Below are 22,458 nucleotides of genomic sequence, written 5' to 3' on the forward strand. Positions count from 1 at the left end.
TTCATCTTAGCTCCTTTGGATGTGATTTTAGTTTGCTCAGAAAACATGCACGAAACTGGTTTGTGACCGAAATACAGAGTATACCAAGAGGCACAGGCCAGACTTTATGTTGTCAGTAAGTAGAAACGTAAGGATCTAACTGAGACCACATCAAAATTGCTTTATTCTGTTTGTGCCTCTCTACCCCAAAAGGGAGTAGATGGATCAGTGCAACAGCAGGACTTAGAAAACTGAAGTATGATAGCACTGCTTCTATTCCCTTAAATGTAGAAGATTAAGCCATGATATCATTAAAGTGCTTAGGAAGATTAACAGGTTTGATAGGATTTGAATAACAAATTGGGTTGAGAAGTTTAAAACGAAGGAGTGTAAACTTAGAGTGAAGTCACCAATGGATTATGACAGGAGCAATGTCTGAACACAAAGGTTGGCATGAACCTGTCAGTCTCTTCAAGAAAATTCTGCTGATGATGCAAGTTGACTGAAAATGTCAAACCTGACATTCATAGATGGTTGTTAGGATGGGTTTTTATGGAAGATGCTACAAATATAGAATGGGGGATTTAAATAAAAGAATTAAATAAATCTGCATTAAAAAAGGCCACTATCAGTAAAGGCGATGATGAATCTACTGGGTTGTTTAAAAATCCACAAGGGACGCCTATCATTTCTTGGGGAGGGATTCCTGCATTCTACCTGTGCCTTCATCCCTCGGAGCAAGATCGTTACCTCTGAAATGCCCTGGAAAACACTCTTGGCTCAGTTGGGAAAACCTGTATTCTTATCAGCAACAGCCGTCAGCTATGATCCATTTGGAAAGTGGAATGAAGATGGAGTGTCAGGACCCACTTCTGCTCGTTAGTTTTACCAATTGTGTAACTTCAGGAAAGCTAAGAAACCCTTGCCTGAGGCATTTGCTGCCCAACGATTAGAATTAATTCAGTGATGTTTTGTTCTCACACATCATTCCGTGCCATTTTGTTTTCCTCTGGAGATTGCATAGAAGTGCAGTCATTTAAAATGTGACATGATGGTTTTGGGGAGCAGGTAGCAAAGTGCATTTGATGATGAGATTAGTTGGACGTTTGATGATATGATTCTCTGGGACATTACTGGACAATTTTAAAAGCTGAATTCTAATTTTGTTCTTTGAAATGCATAAATAGAGAGCAAATGAAAATGGAGCAATGGTGTTACTGGTTAGAAGTGAGAAGCAGAACTGTGTTATGAAGTGCGTGAGAAACTAGTCAGAGCTAAAAATAGGGACAGATTAAGGAATTGTTATGAATCTCTGTTATCCTGTCTACACTGACATGACTGGCTTTAGTCAATTACAGTTTCAGCTTAATTACATTATTTGCACTGCTAAATGTAAAAAGGAACGTGCTTAAAGTGTGTATGAATATTGTGTGAGGAGTCTGAGGACTGGCTGGAGCATGGGGTTCCTGTGTACTGCCCTCCGTTGGTGAATCATGTGTATGAGTGGTTGGAGTCAAAGATGATAGAGAATTTCACAGACTTCTTTGAATTGTTTGAACTTGTGTATACAATAACCTACTGGATATAGTGTTTCCATTTCAAATTTTCCTAATATTCCAGTTAACTGTTGGAAGAAAACTTTATTTATGGACACTCCTACATCATAACGAGCTCCCATAACGCATTCAGAACGTTCAAAAGTCTTATGAACAGCAGAACCATTATCTTCTCTCTCTCCACTTTAAGTATTTGTTCTTTCTTCTGAGTCTTTATTCTATTTGTTTGTTTGTTTATTGAGATACAGCATGCAATAGGCCCTTCCAGCCCTTCAAACCATGCTGCCCAGCAGCCCTAGCCTAATCACGGGACTATTTACAATGACCAATTAACCTACCAACGGGTACGTCTTTGGACTGTGGGAGGAAACCTGAGCACCCGGAGGAAACCCACACGGTCAAGGGGAGAACATCCAAAGTATTTACATACAGTGACGGGAATTGAACCCAGGTCGCTGGTGTTGTAAAGCATTTGTGCTGTATGTTTATGGTACTCTATGTGAATTTGATGCCATTCGTTACAGTGCAGCAAAGGTATAGAGTAACTTTAGTGCGTTTTTTCACTTATGGTTATCTGTTAAAACTGAACCCATTAATTACATGGGGGAAACCTGTAATTACATTCTTTAAGAACTAGAGTGTCTCACTTGTTTGCTTTAGTGAACGACTGCTTGTGCCACAGAGATAAATGAGGCAATGTTGAGGCGGTGTGCTACACGCAGCGCTGCAATAACGACACGGAGTCGGTGAGCTGCAGTTACAAAAGAGGTTTATTCAACCTTCGCGGCCTCGCTTTAAAGCCTTCCTGATCCCGCCCTCCCCGGGTGGGAATGCTGTAGGGGGCGCGTATTCACAGTCCCGTCCCGCACGCGGGCTTTTCCCCTTGCTGGTGAAGCAGGCTTGGCGCCCTCTTTGGGACCGGCCTCAATGCCGGCGCACGCTGCCTTGTGAGCCGGTTCGAGTGCGCTGGGAAGTGGGTCGCCACAGCAATAGAGTTTCCTACTGGTAGTCATCATCTGTTGAATGTTATTAGGCTTCTGTGGCTGCTCTCAACTTGTGTTTGCAGCTAAAACACAGAATTCAAGGGTAAGATCAGGTGAAGACCAACAGAATCTTGCAGATGAAAGGCGAGATTGCTCAGCCGATTACAAGAGAAACTGTGTCTGCATCTCTCTGTCCTGTAGCAACAGTGCAACCACGCCCATCTAATTGCTGAATGTTTTTATTGAATTTTAAGTGAAGGGCTGTCTTCCTGACCTGCAACATTCCGATTGTTTTGGTAATGACTCAGATGTGGCTATTTTGAACTTGAAATACTGAAGGAAATTCTAATGCCAACAATGCCCTTGAATAACACCTGCAACCTTCTACCATCTAAGGAAGGTAGCAGTAGATCTATGCTCTCAATAAGAACACTCTGTGTGAAGATATATTTTGATTTGAAGAAAAAAAGAGATGAAATCTAATCTCAAATCTGCAGATGCTGGAAATGTTGAGGCTCTATAAGGCACTCGTGAGACCACACTTGGAGTATTGTGTGCAGTTTTGGGCTCCTTATTTTAGAAAGGATATACAGTCGGCCCTCCTTATCCGCGGATTCAACCAACCGCGGATCGGGAAAACCCGGAAGTTCTCTCTCCAGCACTCGTTGTTTGAACGTGTACAGACTATTTTTTCTTGTCATTATTCCCTAAACAATACAGCATAACAACTATTTACATAGCATTTACGTTGTATTAGGTATTATAAGTAATCTAGAAATGACTTAAAAGTACAGGCAGTCCCCGGGTTATGAAATGAATTCCATTCCTGAGTTCGTCTTTAAATCAGATTTGAAGTCGGACAGGTACATCCGGTATTATTTAGTCAGTTAGTCAAACGTTTTTCTTAGTATATAGTATATATTTTACCTTTCTATGCATGTAAGACACTTAAGAAACGTACGTATTTCAATAATTAAACCACTGCGTTGCTTAGAATTAATTGTAGCTTTCATCAGGGCAGGGCCTTTCACATGCTCCATTAAAATTGTTCCGATCGTTGACCAACTGTAGCCTAACACTTTTCCAATGAACGATGGTGTTTCACCTCTTTCCGATCGCTTTATTACTTCCACCTTATTTTCAATCGCGATCGTGATTATTTTCGTGAACAGAAACACTGCGGATTCAGAGTTGCGCCGCCTGGTCCTAATGTCCACCGCACTGATACATGTTAAATAAGGGACTTGAGCATCCGCGAATTTTGTTATCCGCGGGGGGGTCCTGGAACCAATCCCCCGCAGATAAGGACGGCCGATTGTACTGACATTGGAGAGGGTTCAGAGAAGATTCCAGGAGTGAAAGGGTTACTGTATGAGGAACATCTGGCAGCTCTTGGGCTGTATTCCCTGGATTTCAGGAGAATGAGGGGGGATCTCATAAAAACATTCTGAATGTTAGAAGGCCTGCACAGATTAGATATGGCAAAGTTATTTCCCATGGTAGGAGAGTCTAGGACAAGAGGGCACGACTTCAGGATTGAAGAACGTCCATTTAGGACAGAGATAATGAGAAATTACTTTAGTCAGAGGGTGGTAAATCTGTGGAATTCATTGCCACAAGCAGCTGTGGAGGCCAAGTCACTGGGTGTATTTAAGACAGAGATAGATAGGTTCTTGATTAGTCAGGGCATCAAAGGGTATGGGGTGAAGGTAGGGAAGTGGGGATGACTGGAAGAATTGGATCAGCTCATGATTGAATGGCGGAGCAGACTTGATGGGCCGAATGGTCTGCTTCTTCTCCTATTTCTTATGGTCTTACGGACTGAAACGCTTCGGAAATCCATAGGGAATCTTAAATGGGTCATTTTATATTAGTTGCAATAAAAGGGTAAGTTGTTTGAGAGCTCAAACACAGCCTGTCAAAGGTATAGTATGTCCAAGATCAATTAAACACTACTGTCCATATATCAGAGTTATGCACATTTAATATTGCTGGTAAGGCCGTCCAAAAAAACTTTACAGGAAATAAATGTTTTAAGCTAGAACTCTGAGAGATGGATAACCTGAAAATTAACAAGTGCTGTATATTGAAACCGAAATATCTATATAGATTCCTTTGATTGTGTTGCCATGGAGATAAATTACCAATGAAGCTCACTCTGAACACCAGAGCACTCTCTTAAATAATCCAGAATTCATGTTTCCATTGAATATGTTTTGGATTTTGTTTCAGAGGACAGAGAAGCTCCTAGAAACCATCGACCAATTGTATCTAGAATATGCAAAGAGGGCTGCTCCCTTTAATAACTGGATGGAGGGGGCGATGGAAGATCTACAGGACACGTTCATTGTTCACACTATCGAGGAAATCCAGGTGTGTATTAACCAAAGCATTAGCTGCCCATTATGGTCGCCTGCTGTTAATTTCTTGCGCTTTTCCAAGCCAGCATTGAGCAGTTCTGTAAGACAATCTCTGTGCTTCTGTGCCAGACGCAATGTACCAGATCTGTTTTATTGTGCCCCTGGCCAGTTCTCTTATAATAAACACGAGAAGTCTAATGGAGCCATGGCGACTTCCGGTAAGATGGCGATTGTTTAGCTGTGTTTCCATCAATACCAGGTAAAACACAGTCTGATGGAGCCATGGCGACTTCCGGTAAGATGGCGATTGTTTAGCTGTGTTTCCATCAATACCAGGTAAAACACAGTCTGATGGAGCCATGGCGAAAAGCACTCCCACTTCCCCAAGCAATACAAATTTACAGAGCTTGGATGTTAACTTACTTCAAACTAAAACAAAAATTAAAACTGCTAAATATTTGTCCAAAGCATCATCAGCTCAATATTCTTGTACTGTTGGGCTAAAAGTAATTGTTTTCATGATAATATGCCGTCTTTGTAGTGACATCTACATGTTGAGGTTGTCTCTTGTTGAAATGACCTATCAGGAGCAAGGCTGTCATGGTTATCTTTCACCTCACTTTCCAATGATCTGTAATGTTTGCCAAACCTTTTCATTGCCCGATGAATGTTCTCATGTCTGCCTGCACTTCACCATCTCGTCAGCCTTCAGATTTTCACAAACGGTTTTGGATGCTAAACAGTTTTTTCAAGGTGAAGGGAGAACAATAAAACCACATTCTTTATTAATTGGAATTATATCTGTCAAATGTAATTCTGTCTGTAGATGCTGGAAATCCAAAGCAACACACACAAAATGTTGGAGGAACTCAGCAGGTCAGGCAGCATCTATGGAAATAGATAAACAGAAATACATTTCGGGCTGAGACCCCTCTTTAGGACTCCAGATTCAGGAAATTAGTCTCTCAAAGACAAAATTGTATGGTAGATGACTCTGTGTTTGAGTAAGACAGAAGGTATATTTAGTTTGTTTTTTAATTTGAATTTCACATTCCTGATCTGATTGAAATCTTGGTTTCAGGAACATGGTAGGTTTGGTGTTGCAGCACATGAGCCACCACAGACTCAGAAAAGCAGATTAGAAACTCAACACCTTGTATTTCCTTCCCCACAGATATCCGTACGTTAACAAGAAAGACTAGGTCACTCGCCACAGACTTTTTAGTATTGAGGATTGAAATAATGCTGTCAGAATCTGCTAAATCTCTGTGAGATTGAGATGTTCCCCATGGTGTATTTTAATATCCCAGTTACAGAGCTTCTCCAAGACTGATCTTCAAAAGAAATCAACATCATTTCTGGATTTTCTGACTCTCTTATTCCTACAACATCTGCCAGTTCATGTGGATTCTCCTCCTTTGGTCAAACTGTCATTAAAAGTGATTGAAGAAGGTAAAGCAGTGAATGTTGTCTACATGGATCTTAGTTAGGCATTTGATGAGGTCCCTCATGGTGGACTCATCCAGAATACTACGAAGTATGGGAGTCACAGTGACTTGTCTGTTTGGATTCTGAACTGGCTTGCCTGTAGAAGACAGAAGACAATGGTTGATGAGACTATACTACGTCAGACTTTACGTTCTCCCTATCAAATTTAAAGTTGAACACAATTGTATTGTGATCACTGCCTCCTAAGAGTTCTTTTAACTTAAGCTCCCTAATTGCCTTCAGTTCATTAGATACAGACAGACATACTTTATTGATCCCGAGGGAAATTGGGTTTTGTTACAATCGCACCAACCAAGAATAGTGTAGAAATATAGCAATATAAAACCATAAATAATTAAATAATAATAAGTAAATTATTCCAAGTGGAAATAAGTCCAGGACCAGCCTATTGGCTCAGGGTGTCTGACACTCCGAGGGAGGAGTTGTAAAGTTTGATGGCCACAGGCAGGAATGACTTCCTATGACGCTCAGTGTTACATCTCGGTGGAATGAGTCTCTGGCTGAGTGTACTCCTGTGCCTAACCAGTACATTATGGAGTGGATGGGAGACATTGTCCAAGATGGCATGCAACACCCAATCCAGTTTGGCTGTGCTCCTGCTACCTGCTTACAGTCAGAGCCTAAAGAGCAAGACTCCAGAAATCAAGACAAACAAGAGGTGGTTGTGGGAGGCTGAGGAACGGTTACAGGATTACCTTGAGTCAGTGTACTGGGCCAAGTTGAAGAGCCCATCTGAGGACCTGAATGACAACATCAGAGTTGTTACAAACTTTATTAAGACAGCTGTGGATGAGTGTGCTCCCATGAAATTGTTCAGGGTTTTCCCCAATCGGAAGCCCTGGATAAACAATGAAATTCAGAGCCTGCTGACAACCAGATCAGAGGCATTCAAGTCTGGAGATCAAGAATGCTACAAGAGGTGCAGGTATGATCAATGGGAAAGCCATCTCTCAGGTAAAGTGGAGATTCTGGACTAAACTGGAATCAACGAAGGATGCTTGACATAACCTCCTATAAAACTAAATCTTGCAACATAGAGGACAGCAGAGCTTTGCTCCCAGATGAGCTCAATACCTTCTATGCTTTCTTTGACCACCAGAACAGGGGAAAACCATTGTGCACCCCCATGTCTTCCAGTGATCCTTTGGTCTCAGTATCTGAAAATGAAGTGTGGGCTGCCTTCAAGAGAGTGAGTCCAAGGAAAGCCGACTCCTGAAGACCTGTGCTGATCAACTGGCTGGTGTATTGACAAATGTCTTCAGCCTCTTGCTCCAGCACTGTGCGCTACCCATCTGCTTTGAACAGGCTTCAATTGTGTGTAGGCCTCTGCTAGTCTCGATAGACCATGGATTTGCACCTGGGCAAGATTATTTTTATTGAAGACTGGCAGTTGCCCAAGCTGCAAGTCACCCCTCTCCACGCCACCAATGTTGTCCAAGGGAAGGGCATTAAGACCCATACAGCTGGGCACTGGTGTCGTCGCAGAGCAATGTGTGGTTAAGTGCCTTGCTCAAGGACACACGCAAGCCTCAGTCAAGGCTCGAACGAGCAACCTTCAGATAACTAGATGAACGCCTTAACCACTTGGCCACGCGCCAACACAATTGTACTGGTGCTGAAGAAGAGCGTGTAACCTGTCTCAATGTCTATCGCCCAGTGGCACTTACATCCACAGTGATGAAGTATTTTGTGAGGCTGGTGTTGAAGCGACCTGACTGAGTGGCGACTTGGATCTGTTCCAATTCATTATCAAAACAGCATGTCTACAGCAGATGCTTTCTCACTGGCTCTTCACACAACCCTGGAACAGCTGGACAGCAAAGGTGCATACATTAGGATGCTCTTTATTGGTTATTGCTCAGCATTTAATACCATCATCCCCTCAAAACTAATCAGTAAGCATCAAGACCTGGGCCTCAATACCCCCTTGCAACTGAATCCTGGATTTCCTCAGAATGGCAAAAACATATTCTCCACAATCTCCATCAGTAACCATTTACAGTTATTATCTCTAGATTTCCTGAGTCAATCTATAAATTTACCTGCAGGAAGAAGAATCTCAGTGCTGTATGTAGTAACACATATGTACTCTGATAATAAATTGTACTTTGAACTATTCAGGTAACTTGATTTTCTCTTTCTCTATCAGTTGTCCATCTGTAATATTGCCTCTGATTATTTATCACCCACCTTTTTTTTTACTTTTTTACCTCTGTGAGTGGAAGAGCTTGTCCTCAGGGTCAGCCCGGTTTCACCTTATCAGAGAAATCCCTCCTCCCTTATCCTCCCTGCGCCTTTACAGTCGTCTTCTATTCCCTCAGCTTTGACAAAGGATCTTCAGTCTGAAACATTAACTCTGCTTCCCTTCCCAAAGATGCAGCCTAACCTGCTGGGTATTTCCAGCATTTACTATTTTTATTTCAGATTTCCAGCATCTGAAGATTATTTTTAATTCCTAAACTCTTAAACCCTTCCTACTCATAGCAGAAAGAGAAGCAGACTATAGAAGCACCATTTCCTAGCCACGTACCAACTAACTTGGAAACATATAGCTGGAAATGTATTTTATCAGTGGGTGAAAATCCTAGACCACCCTCTCAAATGGAAGTGGGGGGCAGACCATCACAACTGCAATTGATCGCGTGGCTTGCTACCACTTTCTCAAAGGGCAACCAGGGATGGATGTTGCCAATAACTATTTTTTTTAAATCACACGTATTGCATTTCTACATAAAGATTGTTTGCAGTATGTGAGTGTTACTCCACAACTCCGGGATTCTCCCCCCGCTGCCCTTCCACTTACTCCTGCTTGCTTGGTACAAGTATCTAACATGTTAGGAAACTTCACCAGAGGGTTGAGAGTTGAGGTGGAACCTGTGTCACATGTAGGGGCACCAGGAATGGCAGCATTTTATTTGTGTTCCTTGTAAAACTGAATTCAAATTCCTAAGCCGAAGGGTGTGACCTGAATTCCTCAGGATGGGCAGTCTGATCACAAATCAACTGCATACGCCACGATGTGTACGTTGCCTTCACTTTTTCCAAATAGTCTTTATTTTAAAAAGAAAGGAATGAACATTATTTAAACCTGAAATGCTTCAATGATCTATTAAATATTTCCTAAGGAATGCAGAATGCACCATGCAGAGGTTAGTGAAATATATTACTATATTAGGAAAAGTCTTGTGAATTGTTTCTTACATTTAGTAGTTCCAGTGAATTTTTAGCATGCCAAAGCTGGGAGAATGTGGCAGTCAGCTCGAAGTTTATAATTACGTCACAGTGATACCTTACAGTGGCTAAGTTTCTTATTAAATGTAAATTAGTTCCACAGTAAGCTGCGACTCAGAATTATAATTAGCAACTTTCAACAATCAGTTCAGAAGACTCCAGGTTCAGGTGTAGTTTGTGCTAATCTATCTGCCACACAGTCACTGGAAAAGTGAAGGGAAGCATCAATCGGGAGCCTCACCAGAGATCCAGTGATGTGTGGTGGAAGTGTGCATGTCCAGATCCTAAATAAGGACCTCATAGGCTTCCCCTTCCTCTTTCACTCAGGCGATGATGCTTGGCAGCCTCCAGTCTCCATGGTTCAGAGCAATCCACATAATTAGCAGGAAGAAACCTAGGCAATTCCAAAAAAAAATCCTCCTTGAAGTTCCGACATTCTGTTCATTCGTGTTCAGATTAGGTTTTAAGGAAAACAGATAATCTTGCCTGTGATGTCCTAACCTTGCATTGCACACCTCTCTTCTGCACTGTAGGGATTGATCACAGCTCATGAACAGTTTAAAGCAACTCTCCCTGAGGCAGATCGTGAACGCCAAGCTATCCTAGGGATTCATAATGAGGTGTCAAAGATTGTCCAAACCTACCATGTCAACATGGCAGGCAGCAACCCTTACACAACCATCACTCCACAGGATATCAATGGCAAGTGGGAAAAGGTGAGTAAAGAACATTTCCAGAATTTATCAGCTATGCATTTAAAACAAAATGTATTTGCTAAACATTTATCTCATGATTTGCAAAGGTCTTAGCAAAATTTTGCAGTCTGCTACACAAATGTGAGCAGAAACCTAGAAGGAAAAGAAATGAAAAAGGGGAGAATTTGTGCTGAATTTATCAGTTGTACAGATCAAAATTACTCATAGTTAAGGTTTGTTTTGCATGATTACAGCCATATGTTAAAAGACAAATACGTTGCTTAACTCTAAATAGTCTATAAAAATTAAATTGCTTTTCGACTTTAACTGTTGATCCACCAGCAGAACTTATTTCATCCAAGTGTTCCAATCCAGTTATAAAATATTTAAGTCTAACACAATCTTACAAGATATACATAGGCTGTCAGCCTGAAGTCAGTTCAGAAGGCTGCAATCATCTTCATGCCACAGTATACAGAATGAAAGGTTGGATCACTCTGCTGGTTAGCAAAACAGCAGTCCAGTGGCTGTATTGATGTTTGGTGGCCTTTATCATTCTGTGAGGCAGAGGCAACTTACAAACAGCTTCACACATACACGGCCCCTCAGGAGGCTCACCATCAGTATGAGCCGGACCAGCACTCTGTAGCTTATTGGTGCCCTTTGTGTCTGGCCTTCCAGCTCAATACGATCCAGAAGGTACCTGTACTGGAGGGATTTTGGAAATTAGTTGTCAGTACGATCCGGCGTCTTTCCATAATGTAGTGTTGCACTTCGTATCTGGCCCCTCAGCTTTATGCCTGTTGTGGTTGCTGCAGCCCGTGCAGCACCAATCATTGGCCTTAATGTTGATCTACTCTTTTTGATTAGTTTTAAGAAAGAAGCTTCTTAATATGTTTTAAATTAATTTACTAATATTCTAAATTTGTTGATTTAAATGATGTCGAGATCTTTTTAAACACCTTTGATTAAAACAAGCCTTTAACAGTGTGAGCTGTCAAGGTGGTGCTGATTGCAGGGCAGTTCTAGAACTGATGCCCCAAGGGCTCTGGGTGGCTATGGGGTGGTGAGGTGAGGGAGAGAAATCCAGGTGCAAGCAGCAGTTCAAATTGACTCTGTGTGCACCTCAGTACATTTAATTCACATTCTGATTCAATGTCAAACTCTACTTTGGAACTTTGGAATTTAATCTCTCCGCTTAAGCAAGATGTAAGAGAGATTGCTACCAGCTGATTATGTGTTCTTTTATTTTTTTGTAATCTTAAGAGAACGGATTGTTGCATAGATAGCCATCAAAAGAGAGAACCCGTTGACAACTCCCTAACAAACCATGCTAAACTTTCTTACGCACATTCCATCTTTGAATAATTTAGTCACAATTCACTTGTGATTTGAATTACATGATAGGGTTTTCACCAGACTACTGAAACAGACACCGTACAGGCACTGGAAGGTTTGTCAAGGCGAGGTATTATCAGGTGACCGGAGAAAAAGATTGAAGATTATTTTGAAAGTCTCCCTGGGGGGAAATGTAATGCAACTCCACCCTTTTCCCTGCTTATCCCTGGTCAAGAGACCGCTCATCAGGAACACACATGGCAGGGGAATACCACATCCTAAACAATCCACCCACCCACTCCATCAAGCAGCCCCTGCCTCATAAGGGGGCAGGATCTGAGGATCCCACAACATCCTCAAAGGCCACCTCAGAGCCCGTAGAACTGGAGCTGGAAAGGATTCATTCTCCATCGTGAAGGACTGCATAGAAAGGATAATTGTTTGATATTCATTTGACATTGGTGTGAGTCAGGGGACACTCAGGATGATGCTGCCTTCATGCTGTCCTGACCATAGGAGGTCCTTTACAGATTTATGACAAAAATATTGATTAACACTGTTGAAGGGTTTGTCACCAGGAAGAAATCATTGGAATAATTATCTACCAATGCTGGGTGCCTCTCTTTGGACTGTGTGGTGTTGTTCAGCAAGATCCCAGGTGGAAGGCCAGTTCACAGCACATCTGTGCAGCCTGGCACTAGATGCTGTAGCGCAGGGCCTCTTCAGTTGGAAGTGGCCACTCCCTCCCTGTATGGCCTAGACTGTCACTGAGGCTGTGTCCCAGCTGTCAGAGCAGTCAATGACGATAAATGATCGTGAATGTCCATGAACTATTATAAAATAACTTTTTTTTTAAACGCTATGTTCACATAATTGAATCAACTAAATTGTGACAGTCAGATAAAAAGATACAAAGTAACTGAGGGACTTACCTCACAGTGTTCCAGCCCACTGGTATTGTTTGTTCCCGTTGTTCCAAAGCCACAAATTTCATGCCGTGACAGTGATGATACACCTGATAACAATTCTGATTCATTGATATTTGTGGGATCACTGGCTCGTGCCTGAATGGGCCATAGATTTCCCAGCCTAAGAGCTCGTAATCTGTGAACACCTGCGAGCACAGGGCAGGTACCATGGGCACCAGAACATAAATGGAGTGGAAGGCTGAGTTTCAGCCTGTGCTCAGCAATCCCAAACTTCAAATCCATTAAGATATGAGCAAATTTTAATGGGAAAGTATAGAACTTAGTGCCATTCCAATTGTAAGTCACTGAAAATTTTGTTATGAGACAAACCAGACTCCTGATTATGTTGGGGACAATTGTTGATATATTTTTCAAAACTGCAGAATCTTTTAAATGTCCGATTCCATTGTGAACAGCAGATTACTCTGTTAGTTCTTAAAGTACTGCTAAAAGCCTACAGATGTGGACAATGATAGTTTACTTATCAGGAAGGTGGCCACTTTTAAGATGCAACCAATTTGAAGTACAATGTTCCCGAAGCAAACTCATCATGTTTTTGAAACACATGACAAAGAGCCATGCGGCTCAGAAACAGTCTACCTGCTGACTATCAAGCACCTTTCTCCACTGATCCTACACTAATCCCATTTACTCTCCCCGCATTGTCAACAACAGCTCCGGATCCTATCACTCACAATGCAGGAGGGAGAATTTACATCAGCCAGTGAATTTACCAGCCTGCATGTCATTAGGTTTCGGGAGGAGAGCAGAGCACCCGGGGAAAACAAGTAAATTCCACACGCATAGTCACTGGAGCCAGTGCATAGAATACAAGATAGGTTTATTATAGTCAAAGTGGGGTAACTTCCATTCAGCTACGAATGTTACGCCCTCTCCCACAACCAGTATCCCAGCTAATGCAAAATAAATAGAGGTTTATCCTCAGCCGTGTTTGGGATTTTCTGCTGAAGGAGCTTTGAAAGGTCGAGTTTTGCCTGTGTTTCGCTTTCAGGTTCGACATCTGGTGCCACAAAGAGACCATGCTCTGATAGAGGAGAACGCTCGCCAGCAGTCCAATGAGAGGTTGCGGAAGCAATTTGCTACTCAGGCCAATGTCATTGGTCCTTGGATTCAGACAAAAATGGAGGTAATTTCAGCAATCTCTAAACTACAGCTGCATTTTTAGTGGCAGTGCCATTAAGAAACATGATGGCTTTATGATTAAAGAATGTGTTATTAGATGGATATTGACAACTGTAAAGGTCTTTGTGTTCTCACTGAAACTGGGGAAAATCCACATGATCACAGGGTAAATGCGCCATGTGGTTTAATTTAGCCTTGTGTTCAGCAGAGGCATTATGGATGGGCCAAAGGGCTGTCCGTGTGCTGTACTGCTCCACGTTCTAAACAGCCGATTATTGACCATGATGTCATTCATTGCTCCTTTTCATGTAGTGCCAAGGAATCTTTTCTACCCTTTGAGAGGGGAGTGCTTCAGTTTACGATGTCGTCCAAAAGATGCAATTCTGACATTTGCAGCATCCCCTCAGTTTTCCCATGCAGTGTTTGCCTGTATTACATCTGAACGTTTTGTATCTCTGAAGAGGATGGGAAATAAGCATGGAAATTTTGTACAATTCACCCTTCAGAACTATGCAATGGTCTCCCCTTTTTTCTGAAATATGCTCTTCCATCTGTCTACATGAAAATGCAAGTTTAGAAATTCAATGCCATTACCTTGCCTTTTAAGCGTAAAGCCATTGACAAGTCACTGATAATAATCACTTCTAAGTCATATTGTTCCAGAAATTCAGGGGTAACATAATTTCCCACGCCAGTCTTATTATAGAGGGTTGAGAGAGAAATTAGGCTAAGTTGGCCAGGGCCAGTAATGTTTCACTAATATCACTTGATTGGGAGATTGCAAGGTAAGTTCCTCTCTTACCTATGATCCCATTCAGTTCCAAGCCCACATTGGCTTCTAATCTTTCTCCTATCCCTTCAAGGTCCAGGCCCCTGACGCTCATACTCTCTTTGGGTTCACAACCAACTTCCATCAATAGTTCTTCTTCCCAATCCAACAACTCCCCCAAATTCTTCCTTGGATCCCCATTTTACTTCTATTTTCAATTCCTTGCACTCCAACTCACCTCCACCCCCCCCCCCCCCCCCCACCACGCCATCACATCTTGCTGCTGTCTCTAGGCCATAACCATGGAAAACCTCCCTCTTAGCCTCTTGCCACCAACCCCCTTCTGGAGACACCCTGATTATTTTCATTCCTTAACCAAACCACAGTCCCAGTGCTCATCCTGTGGACCACCAGCCATCTTCTCCCTGGCCCCAACCCCTGGACGTGGTGTTGATCATAAGCCGCTGAGAAACGTTGGTCTCTGAAATGTGCAGCAGCTGGGTCAAATACAAGTATCTTGCATTGCCTGGCTGGACGAGACTAGTAGCTGTAGAAAATGTCTGCTCCTATGTATGGAGTTTTAGCACCTCTGTTTTACAATCGTGTTTAAGCTCTGGGCGTCATACTGATGAGAAGTCGCAGAAATAAAGATAGCACAGAAACAGGACCTTCAGCAAATTACGTACACACCAATTATCAATCACCTACTTAAATTAATCCTGCAATAATACCGTTTTTAATTCCTCCCGTATTCATAGCAACTCACCTCCCCACCCCTCCACCCTTCCCCACTTCCCAGATACCACTAGTCACCTACATATTAGGGGTAATTTACTATGGCCGCTTGTACATCCCTGGGGTGTGGGAGGAACCCCTGTGGCTATGGAGAACATGCAAGTGCTCCAGAGATCAGGACTGAACCCAGTTCTCTGTCGCCATGAGACTCCAGCTCTTCAGGCTGCGTCATTTTGTCACCCTCGCCCCTGCGGTGGGGCAGTTCACCCCCTGACACTGACCGGCCAGCCTTCTGCCGACTGTTACAGGAGATTGGGCGCATTTCCATTGAGATGCACGGCACGCTGGAGGATCAGCTGAACCACTTGCGGCAGTACGAGAGGAGCATTGTCAACTACAAACCAAAGATTGATCAGCTCGAGGGAGACCATCAGCTCATCCAAGAGGCACTGATCTTCGACAACAAACACACCAACTACACAATGGAGGTGAGAGCATTCCATGCACTCAAAGGAGACGGTGATTTCTGCTTAACCGCTGCCCTCTTCTTAATGCTGATCGCTGTAGTTTCTGTTTAAATGTCTGGAGATAACCATCTCCTTGCACTCTGAACTTCCGCTGCTGGCTCACAACTTTTGTCTTAAATTGTGTCAGTGGCCTACAGTTGAAATGGTTCGTGTTCTCCTTTTTCCTTGATTCAGGTCGTAGGTACAAATAGTAGAGGCACTGAACATGGAGTTTGCTCCCCACACCCTTCTCTCCACCATTGACTGGAGTTCCAACACATCCAGGGGTCAGCTGTCCCTCGTCCCCGCAATGCAGACCCGTATAAGTACAAAACCGCAATCATTTGACTCAAGTATCAGCACATATGCTGTAGACAATGTCCACGTCAGGAGTCGTGTTTATGGAAATGAAACCAGTCACGCGACAAGGCAGCCACACAGTGCAAGCTCTGGTGAATACTTTAGCTTCAAGGCCAAGGCAGTCACTCTTTTACTTCTAGCCGGTGGCCACCCACACATGACCTATGCCCTTTTAAAATGGATCAGTGTCATTCCTTAAAGGCGATGCATTTTTTAAGCAGATGACTATTCCGGTACAGTTGTCAGATATGCAGGAAGATTCAAAGCTGTTTATTTGAGATAAACAGTGTGATCTTAGTTTGGAATGTCAAAACAGATGGATGCATTCTCTTTCTGAAACAAAAGGCACCGGGGGAGGTGATAGGCAGGTGGGGAAAAGAGGTGACAGAGGGGGCCAGTGTAGGGAATTGAAGAAGAGGGAATGGGGTGGGAGGGAAGTTGAAATAGATGTTCATGTCATCAGGTTGGAGGCTACCTAGAAGTGAATTTAAGGTATTGCTCCTCCAACCTCAAAGTGACCTCATCATGGCAGAAGAAGAGGACAGACGTGTTGGAACGGGAATGGGGATAGGAATTTAAATGGTTGGCCACCAATTCAGCTTTCTGCAGATGGAGCGGAGTTGTTTGACAAAGTTGTCAATGTCTATCACCTCCTCCTGGTACTACCCCTCCTTCCCTTTCTCCCATGGTCTACTCTCCTCTCCTATCAGATTCCTTCTTCTCCAGCCCTTTGCCTTTTACACCTATCGCCTCCCAGCTTCTTACTTCATTCTCCCCCTCCCACCTCTCCCTTACCTACTTGGCTTCACCTATCACCTTGCTTCCTTTCCTCCACCTGCTTATTCTGGCATCTTCCCCCTTCCTTTCCAGTCATGGAGAAAGGTCTTGGCCTGAAAAGTCAACTGTTTATTCATTTCCATAGATGCCGCCTGACCTGCTGAATTCCTCCAGCATTTAGTGCATGTTGTTCGAGATTTCCAGCATTTGCTGAATCTCATGTGTTTATGATTTGCAGAATAATGAGGTAGTGTTCATGAAGGGAAGAAGCTGTTCCTAAAATGTTGAGAGTGCATTTTCAGGAGCAGATGTTTTGTGATATGTCTTAGATATCAGTATTTTGTTTGTTAAAACATCAAATTTCACAACACACACTAAATGCTGGAGGAACTCAGTAGGTTAGGCAGCATTTATGGAAATGAATAAACAGTCGATGTTTCAGGCTGACGCCTTTCTTCGGGAATGAGAAAGAAAGGGGAAGATGCCAGAATAAAAAGATGAGGGGGGTAGGGAAAGAGGCTAGCTAGAAGGTGATAGGTGAAGCCAAGTGGGTGGAAAAGGTAAAGGGTTGGGGAGGAAGGATAGGAGGATCTGATGGGAGAGGAGAGTGGACCATAGGAGAAAGGGAAGGAGAAGGGGACCCGGCAGAGGTGATAGGCAGGTAAGAAGAGGTGAAAGCCCGGAGTGGTTCATGCAAATAAATCTGATTCTGACTTGAAGTGTTCACTGTTTCTCTACCTGACCTGAGCATTTATTGCAATTGAAGTGGAAATGGTTGTACTTGGCAGTATTCAGGGTGTAACGTTATTTGTGGTTTTGAGCACAGTAGAACTCCCACTGCATCATTTTCCTCCCACCCTGTTAGCAACTGTTACTAAAGATAAGCTAGCTGTTCTAGCTTGCATGGTATTAAACTCCTTATTTTGGTGCAGGTCTTACAAGGATGCATTGAGAATAGCACTCCGAGAGAATACCCAAGTGTGGGAGATACAATGGAGGATGCATTAAGCAAGTGCACTGACTTCCTTGTCTTTGTTTCAGCACATCCGGGTGGGTTGGGAACAGCTGCTCACTACCATTGCCAGGACAATCAATGAAATTGAGAACCAGGTCCTGACCAGGGATGCCAAGGGCATCAGCCAGGATCAGATGAATGAGTTCCGGGCCTCCTTCAATCACTTCGACAGGGTAAGCCAGCAATTTGATTTGAGTGTCTATCTGTGATATTTGTTCGATTTTTTTTTCTGGCTGAGATTACTCGACTACAGCAAAGGATTCATTTAAGAAATGGGTGATGGGTTTTAAGAGTGGAATGTTTGCCATGGAAACCAAAATTGGAGTCACTAGCTGCCCCTGAGACCCAGTTAATAAGCAGAAGAAGTTATGTGCAGGGTGGGAGAGCTGTTAACAGTTATGACATAAGATACAACAAACTAATTAGTGCTAAAGGATGTTCCTTCAGCATGCTTTTGCCTAAGCTAATTCTCTCCCTTCCTCCTTTCTGAGCTGAAGGCAGAGGCTGGGACACATTATTTTCTCTTCAGTGAGATCACCGAGGAGCATTCCCCTTGTGTGGCAGTCTTTACCCAGCCGGGCAGAGCTGCATCTTCCATGTCCATTCTCGTAGCACTTGGGAACAAAGTCACCAGTTAACAAGAGATTCAGGGCGATTTCTTCCGTAGCAGCTAGTAGCTTGAACATGTCCATGCCTCAGAGAATTGGATAGCATACGCCAGGATTAGGGTCTCAGCGGTGTTTCAGTGCTGGTGCTGCGAAGAAGGAAAAAAGCTAGGCTGCAAGGGCAGGAATATCACTGATGGCTTCCCTCCATAGCAACTGGATAGAGGGAGGTTGCCAGGCACCAGGAGGTGAAAATTCACAGGTGGTACTTGGGCTGCGAAGAAAATAAAAGCAAATTGCACAATGAGTAACATACTATTCCTTATAAAAATTAGATAATATATGCTAAAGTAAGATTGGTTCTTAAAGGTGCAGTCATATTTGATATTACATAACACACATTAATTTTTAGCTAATCATTATATCTGCTCTTTAAATTACCTGGATTATTAACATCAGGTTTCCATGTTGAGGTGCTTAATATTCTGAATTTTAACACTGCATTGTAATTGTCCAATAAAAGATCTGTTAAAGAAAATGAGAATGGTGTATTGAAAAATAAATATTGAATGTTTTTCTTACATGTTGACTGTAGACGTGCTTTAAAGGAGTTGAATGTTTGACCTCGTACCTCTGGCTAAACTCGCCTGTCTATCACATGCAACTGCTCTCACTGCATATCCTTATCCTGAGCACCGTGTGTCACTGCATCAAAGGACACATCCACTCTTGGATGTGCAGCTTTGTTAAATTGTATTCATACTTGTTTGTTTTAAGGTACTTCTGAATTTGAAAAAAAACTCTTCCATCTAATGACGTGGATTTGACAGGAAAATGACAGGGATCAATATTAACAATCATTTAATAATTGAAGTAGTATGGGATTACTTCATAATGAAGTAACATGGGATGAAGGGGAGACTATCACTGTTTATAATTCATGTTCTTTTTGCTCGGAACCCTGAAGCAGCTCAAGTAGAGCAAGCATGCCAGCATGGACTAATCGGGCCAAATAGCCTGTTTTCATGCGGCTTATACCATGTTAACATCCCAAATTACAAAAGGGCGGCACGGTAGCACAGCACTCTGCAGCACCAGCGATCACCGATCAGGGTTCAGCTCCTGCCACTGTCTGTAAGGAGTCTGTGTGTTCTCCCTGTGATAGCAGGGTTCCCCTGGCTCTCCTGGTGTCCTCCCACATTCCAAAGACGTACGGTTAGGGTTAATGAATTCTGAGCATGCTACGTTGGCACCAGAAGTGCGGTGACATAGAAACATAGAAAATAGGTGCAGGAGTAGGCCATTCAGCCCTTCGAGCCTGCACCGCCATTCAGTATGATCATGGCTGATCATCCAACTCAGAACCCTGTACCTGCTTTCTCTCCATACCCCTGATCCCTTTAGCCACAAGGGCCATATCTAACTTCCTCTTAAATATAGCCAATGAACCGGCCTCAACTGTTTCCTGTGGCAGAGAATTCCACAGGTTCACCACTCTCTGTGTGAAGAAGTTTTTCCTCATCTCGGTCCTAAAAGACCTCCCCTTTATCCTTAAACTGTGACCCCTCATTCTGGACTTCCCCAACATCGGAAACAATCTTCCTGCATCTAGCCTGTCCAATCCCTTTAGAATTCTATTCGTTTCAATAAGATCCCCCCTCAATCTTCTAAATTCCAGTGAGTATAAGCCTAGTCGATCCAATCTTTCTTCATTTGAAAGTCCTGCCATCCCAGGAATCAATCTGGTGAGATTTGCAGGCTGCCCCCAGCACAATCTTTGACGCAAAACAACGCATTTCACTGTATGTTTCAATGTACATGTGACAAATAAAACTAATATTCAATCTTTAAATTGTTCCAAAGTTCAACTCCGTTAGGGTTTTATGTCCTTCCCACTCCTCCATTCCCTGCCCTTCCAGCTCTGAACTGAAGCTTGAAACACCTGGATTGTGACCACTTCAGAAGGTGCAATACCAAGACACCATCCAGTCTCTCTGTGGGGTTTGTAAGCAGGGCTGAAGCATCTTAAAGATTTCCAATCTGCCCGTAACTGTGATGGCCATTCTACTACTGGTACGCTGCACCAGTCTATGGTGAGAGGTCAAAAATGAGGGATTATCTGGAGATGCCTCCAGTGCTGTTGGCTTGTATGGATAATAATAATTTTTAGCTTGCTCAAAATTAGAAAACATAGCCATTGCTATGCAATTGGTGTATTCTAACTCTTAAAACAGAACTGATTTGGAAAACTCCCCGATTCATCTCTTTTGATTAAAAGGAAGTCAATTGTTAGTTTTGGTCCCTGTCAGACACACCTACTGGGGAGCGCAGCTTTCTAGTAGTCTGGATATGAAGCCTTATCATTTGGAACCGTGATGTTTAAACTGTTGCAATATCTAATATTATGCACTTTGTTTCCTCTTTCCACTTGCATGATCTCTTCCCTTCCCCATTTACCCCTTGCACGCACAACTATTCACTCTATCCCCGCCCCCTGCCCTCACCCAACAACTGCTGCCTCCACCACCATGCATGGCGTCCCACGTGGCATTGCCTAACCCAGGATCATTCTGGCACCCTTGGAGCAGAGGAATTCAAAGCCTGCCTCATCAGCTTGGGGTACGATATTGGAAATGACGCACAGGTATTGATTGCTAGTATATGATGTGAAGTACTGCACTCCCGTGTGCTGAATTAACTAAACTTGTGTTTTTTTTTTCTCTTTTTTTTTTATCTGTGTTGATCTTACTGTTTCTCTGTGTCTGTGATGAATTGTCTCTTGTAATTTGTCCTCCTTTTCGATTGACTGTTTTCTCCAATTGCTTACAACTTTGAACCTGTCTTAATTGAAACATTCTGTATGCTTTTCTCCTTTGGTTTCTGCTTGTGTTTTTTGCTTTGATTCATCGTTGACGTGTTTTTCCACTTGACTTTCCCTCTCCCTCGTTGCCTAATGATCTTTCACTGTGTCTGTGTCTTGTTGGTGTCTCCTTCCTCCTCTCTCTGTAGAAGAGGACTGGAATGATGGACAGTGATGATTTCAAAGCTTGCCTTATCTCCATGGGTTACAATCTGGTATGGTGACTTCCCATTCCTTCTATTTTCAATTTATTAGCACTTGGTTCTGAAGCTGGCTGATTAATTCATGTTAACTGGTGTTTGTCATTGTACAAGTGTTTGGATTAGTGACTTGCTTTATCCAGAAACAGAGTTTGTTGGTTTCCTTGCTTGGGGTTGTTTTTTTTAACGTTAACAATAGTTTGCCTCTTCATTCTATGGTGGAATATTCAGCCTTGTCCCAGAGGATTTCCATTTTGCAAGAGTGACTAGCTAATATGCTCACACTGATACAGTAGGTTTCCTGTAGATTACTGCAAAATGCCAAGTCATTACTGCAAAACATGTCCGCAGTACGAGAATTCCTCTCCTCCACTTTGGTAATCTTGTCGGTACCTTGCAGAGCTTTTTAGCATAAAATCCTAGAATCCTACAGCACAGAAACAGACCCTATTGGTCCACTGCGTTCGTGCTGATCATGATGATTCCACATCCCTCTACACCTTTCAAATACCTTTTAAACATTGTAATTGTATCTGCCTTTGCCAGCTTCTCTGGCAGCTCGTTGCAGATAACCATCTCCCCTGATGCGGAAAACCTTACCCCTCAATCTCCTTTAAATTTCTCCCCTCATACTTCAAACCTGTGCCCTCTAGTTGGAGGCTCCCATGTGACTATCTGTCCTAACCATGCTTCTTGTAATCTTATAAACCTCCGGTCATCTACAACAATGTCAGCAAAGTTAGCATCAATTTGGAACTTCCGCTGACAAGAGATAATGGATTCCTTGACTGCTTCCATTTTTTTGTGACGTAGAAGGTGGCCATTTTGCTCTTTCAAAGCTACCATCCTGATTCCTGTTTTCACGAATG

At 42.9% G+C, this 22,458-nt stretch overlaps 1 protein-coding gene across 6 annotated transcripts in view; it reads left to right on the forward strand.

Moving 5' to 3' along the window:
- The window catches only part of actn1 (actinin, alpha 1), a 238,282-nt gene that overhangs the window by 201,679 nt on the left and 14,145 nt on the right, over positions 1-22,458 (forward strand). For 2 of the 6 annotated variants that reach the window (XM_073040216.1, XM_073040218.1), the window contains exons 14-20: positions 4,751-4,891; positions 10,152-10,334; positions 13,632-13,766; positions 15,575-15,754; positions 17,951-18,097; positions 21,093-21,173; positions 21,539-21,604. In XM_073040216.1, coding sequence (XP_072896317.1) covers positions 4,751-4,891; positions 10,152-10,334; positions 13,632-13,766; positions 15,575-15,754; positions 17,951-18,097; positions 21,093-21,173; positions 21,539-21,604 — 933 coding nt within the window. The remainder of the gene's footprint in view (positions 1-4,750; positions 4,892-10,151; positions 10,335-13,631; positions 13,767-15,574; positions 15,755-17,950; positions 18,098-21,092; positions 21,174-21,538; positions 21,605-22,458) is intronic. The other 4 variants (XM_073040221.1, XM_073040222.1, XM_073040219.1 and 1 more) reach the window with 2 other exon arrangements.

Source organism: Hemitrygon akajei, chromosome 3 (genome assembly GCF_048418815.1).
Source record: "Hemitrygon akajei chromosome 3, sHemAka1.3, whole genome shotgun sequence".
Lineage (NCBI taxonomy): Eukaryota > Metazoa > Chordata > Chondrichthyes > Myliobatiformes > Dasyatidae > Hemitrygon > Hemitrygon akajei.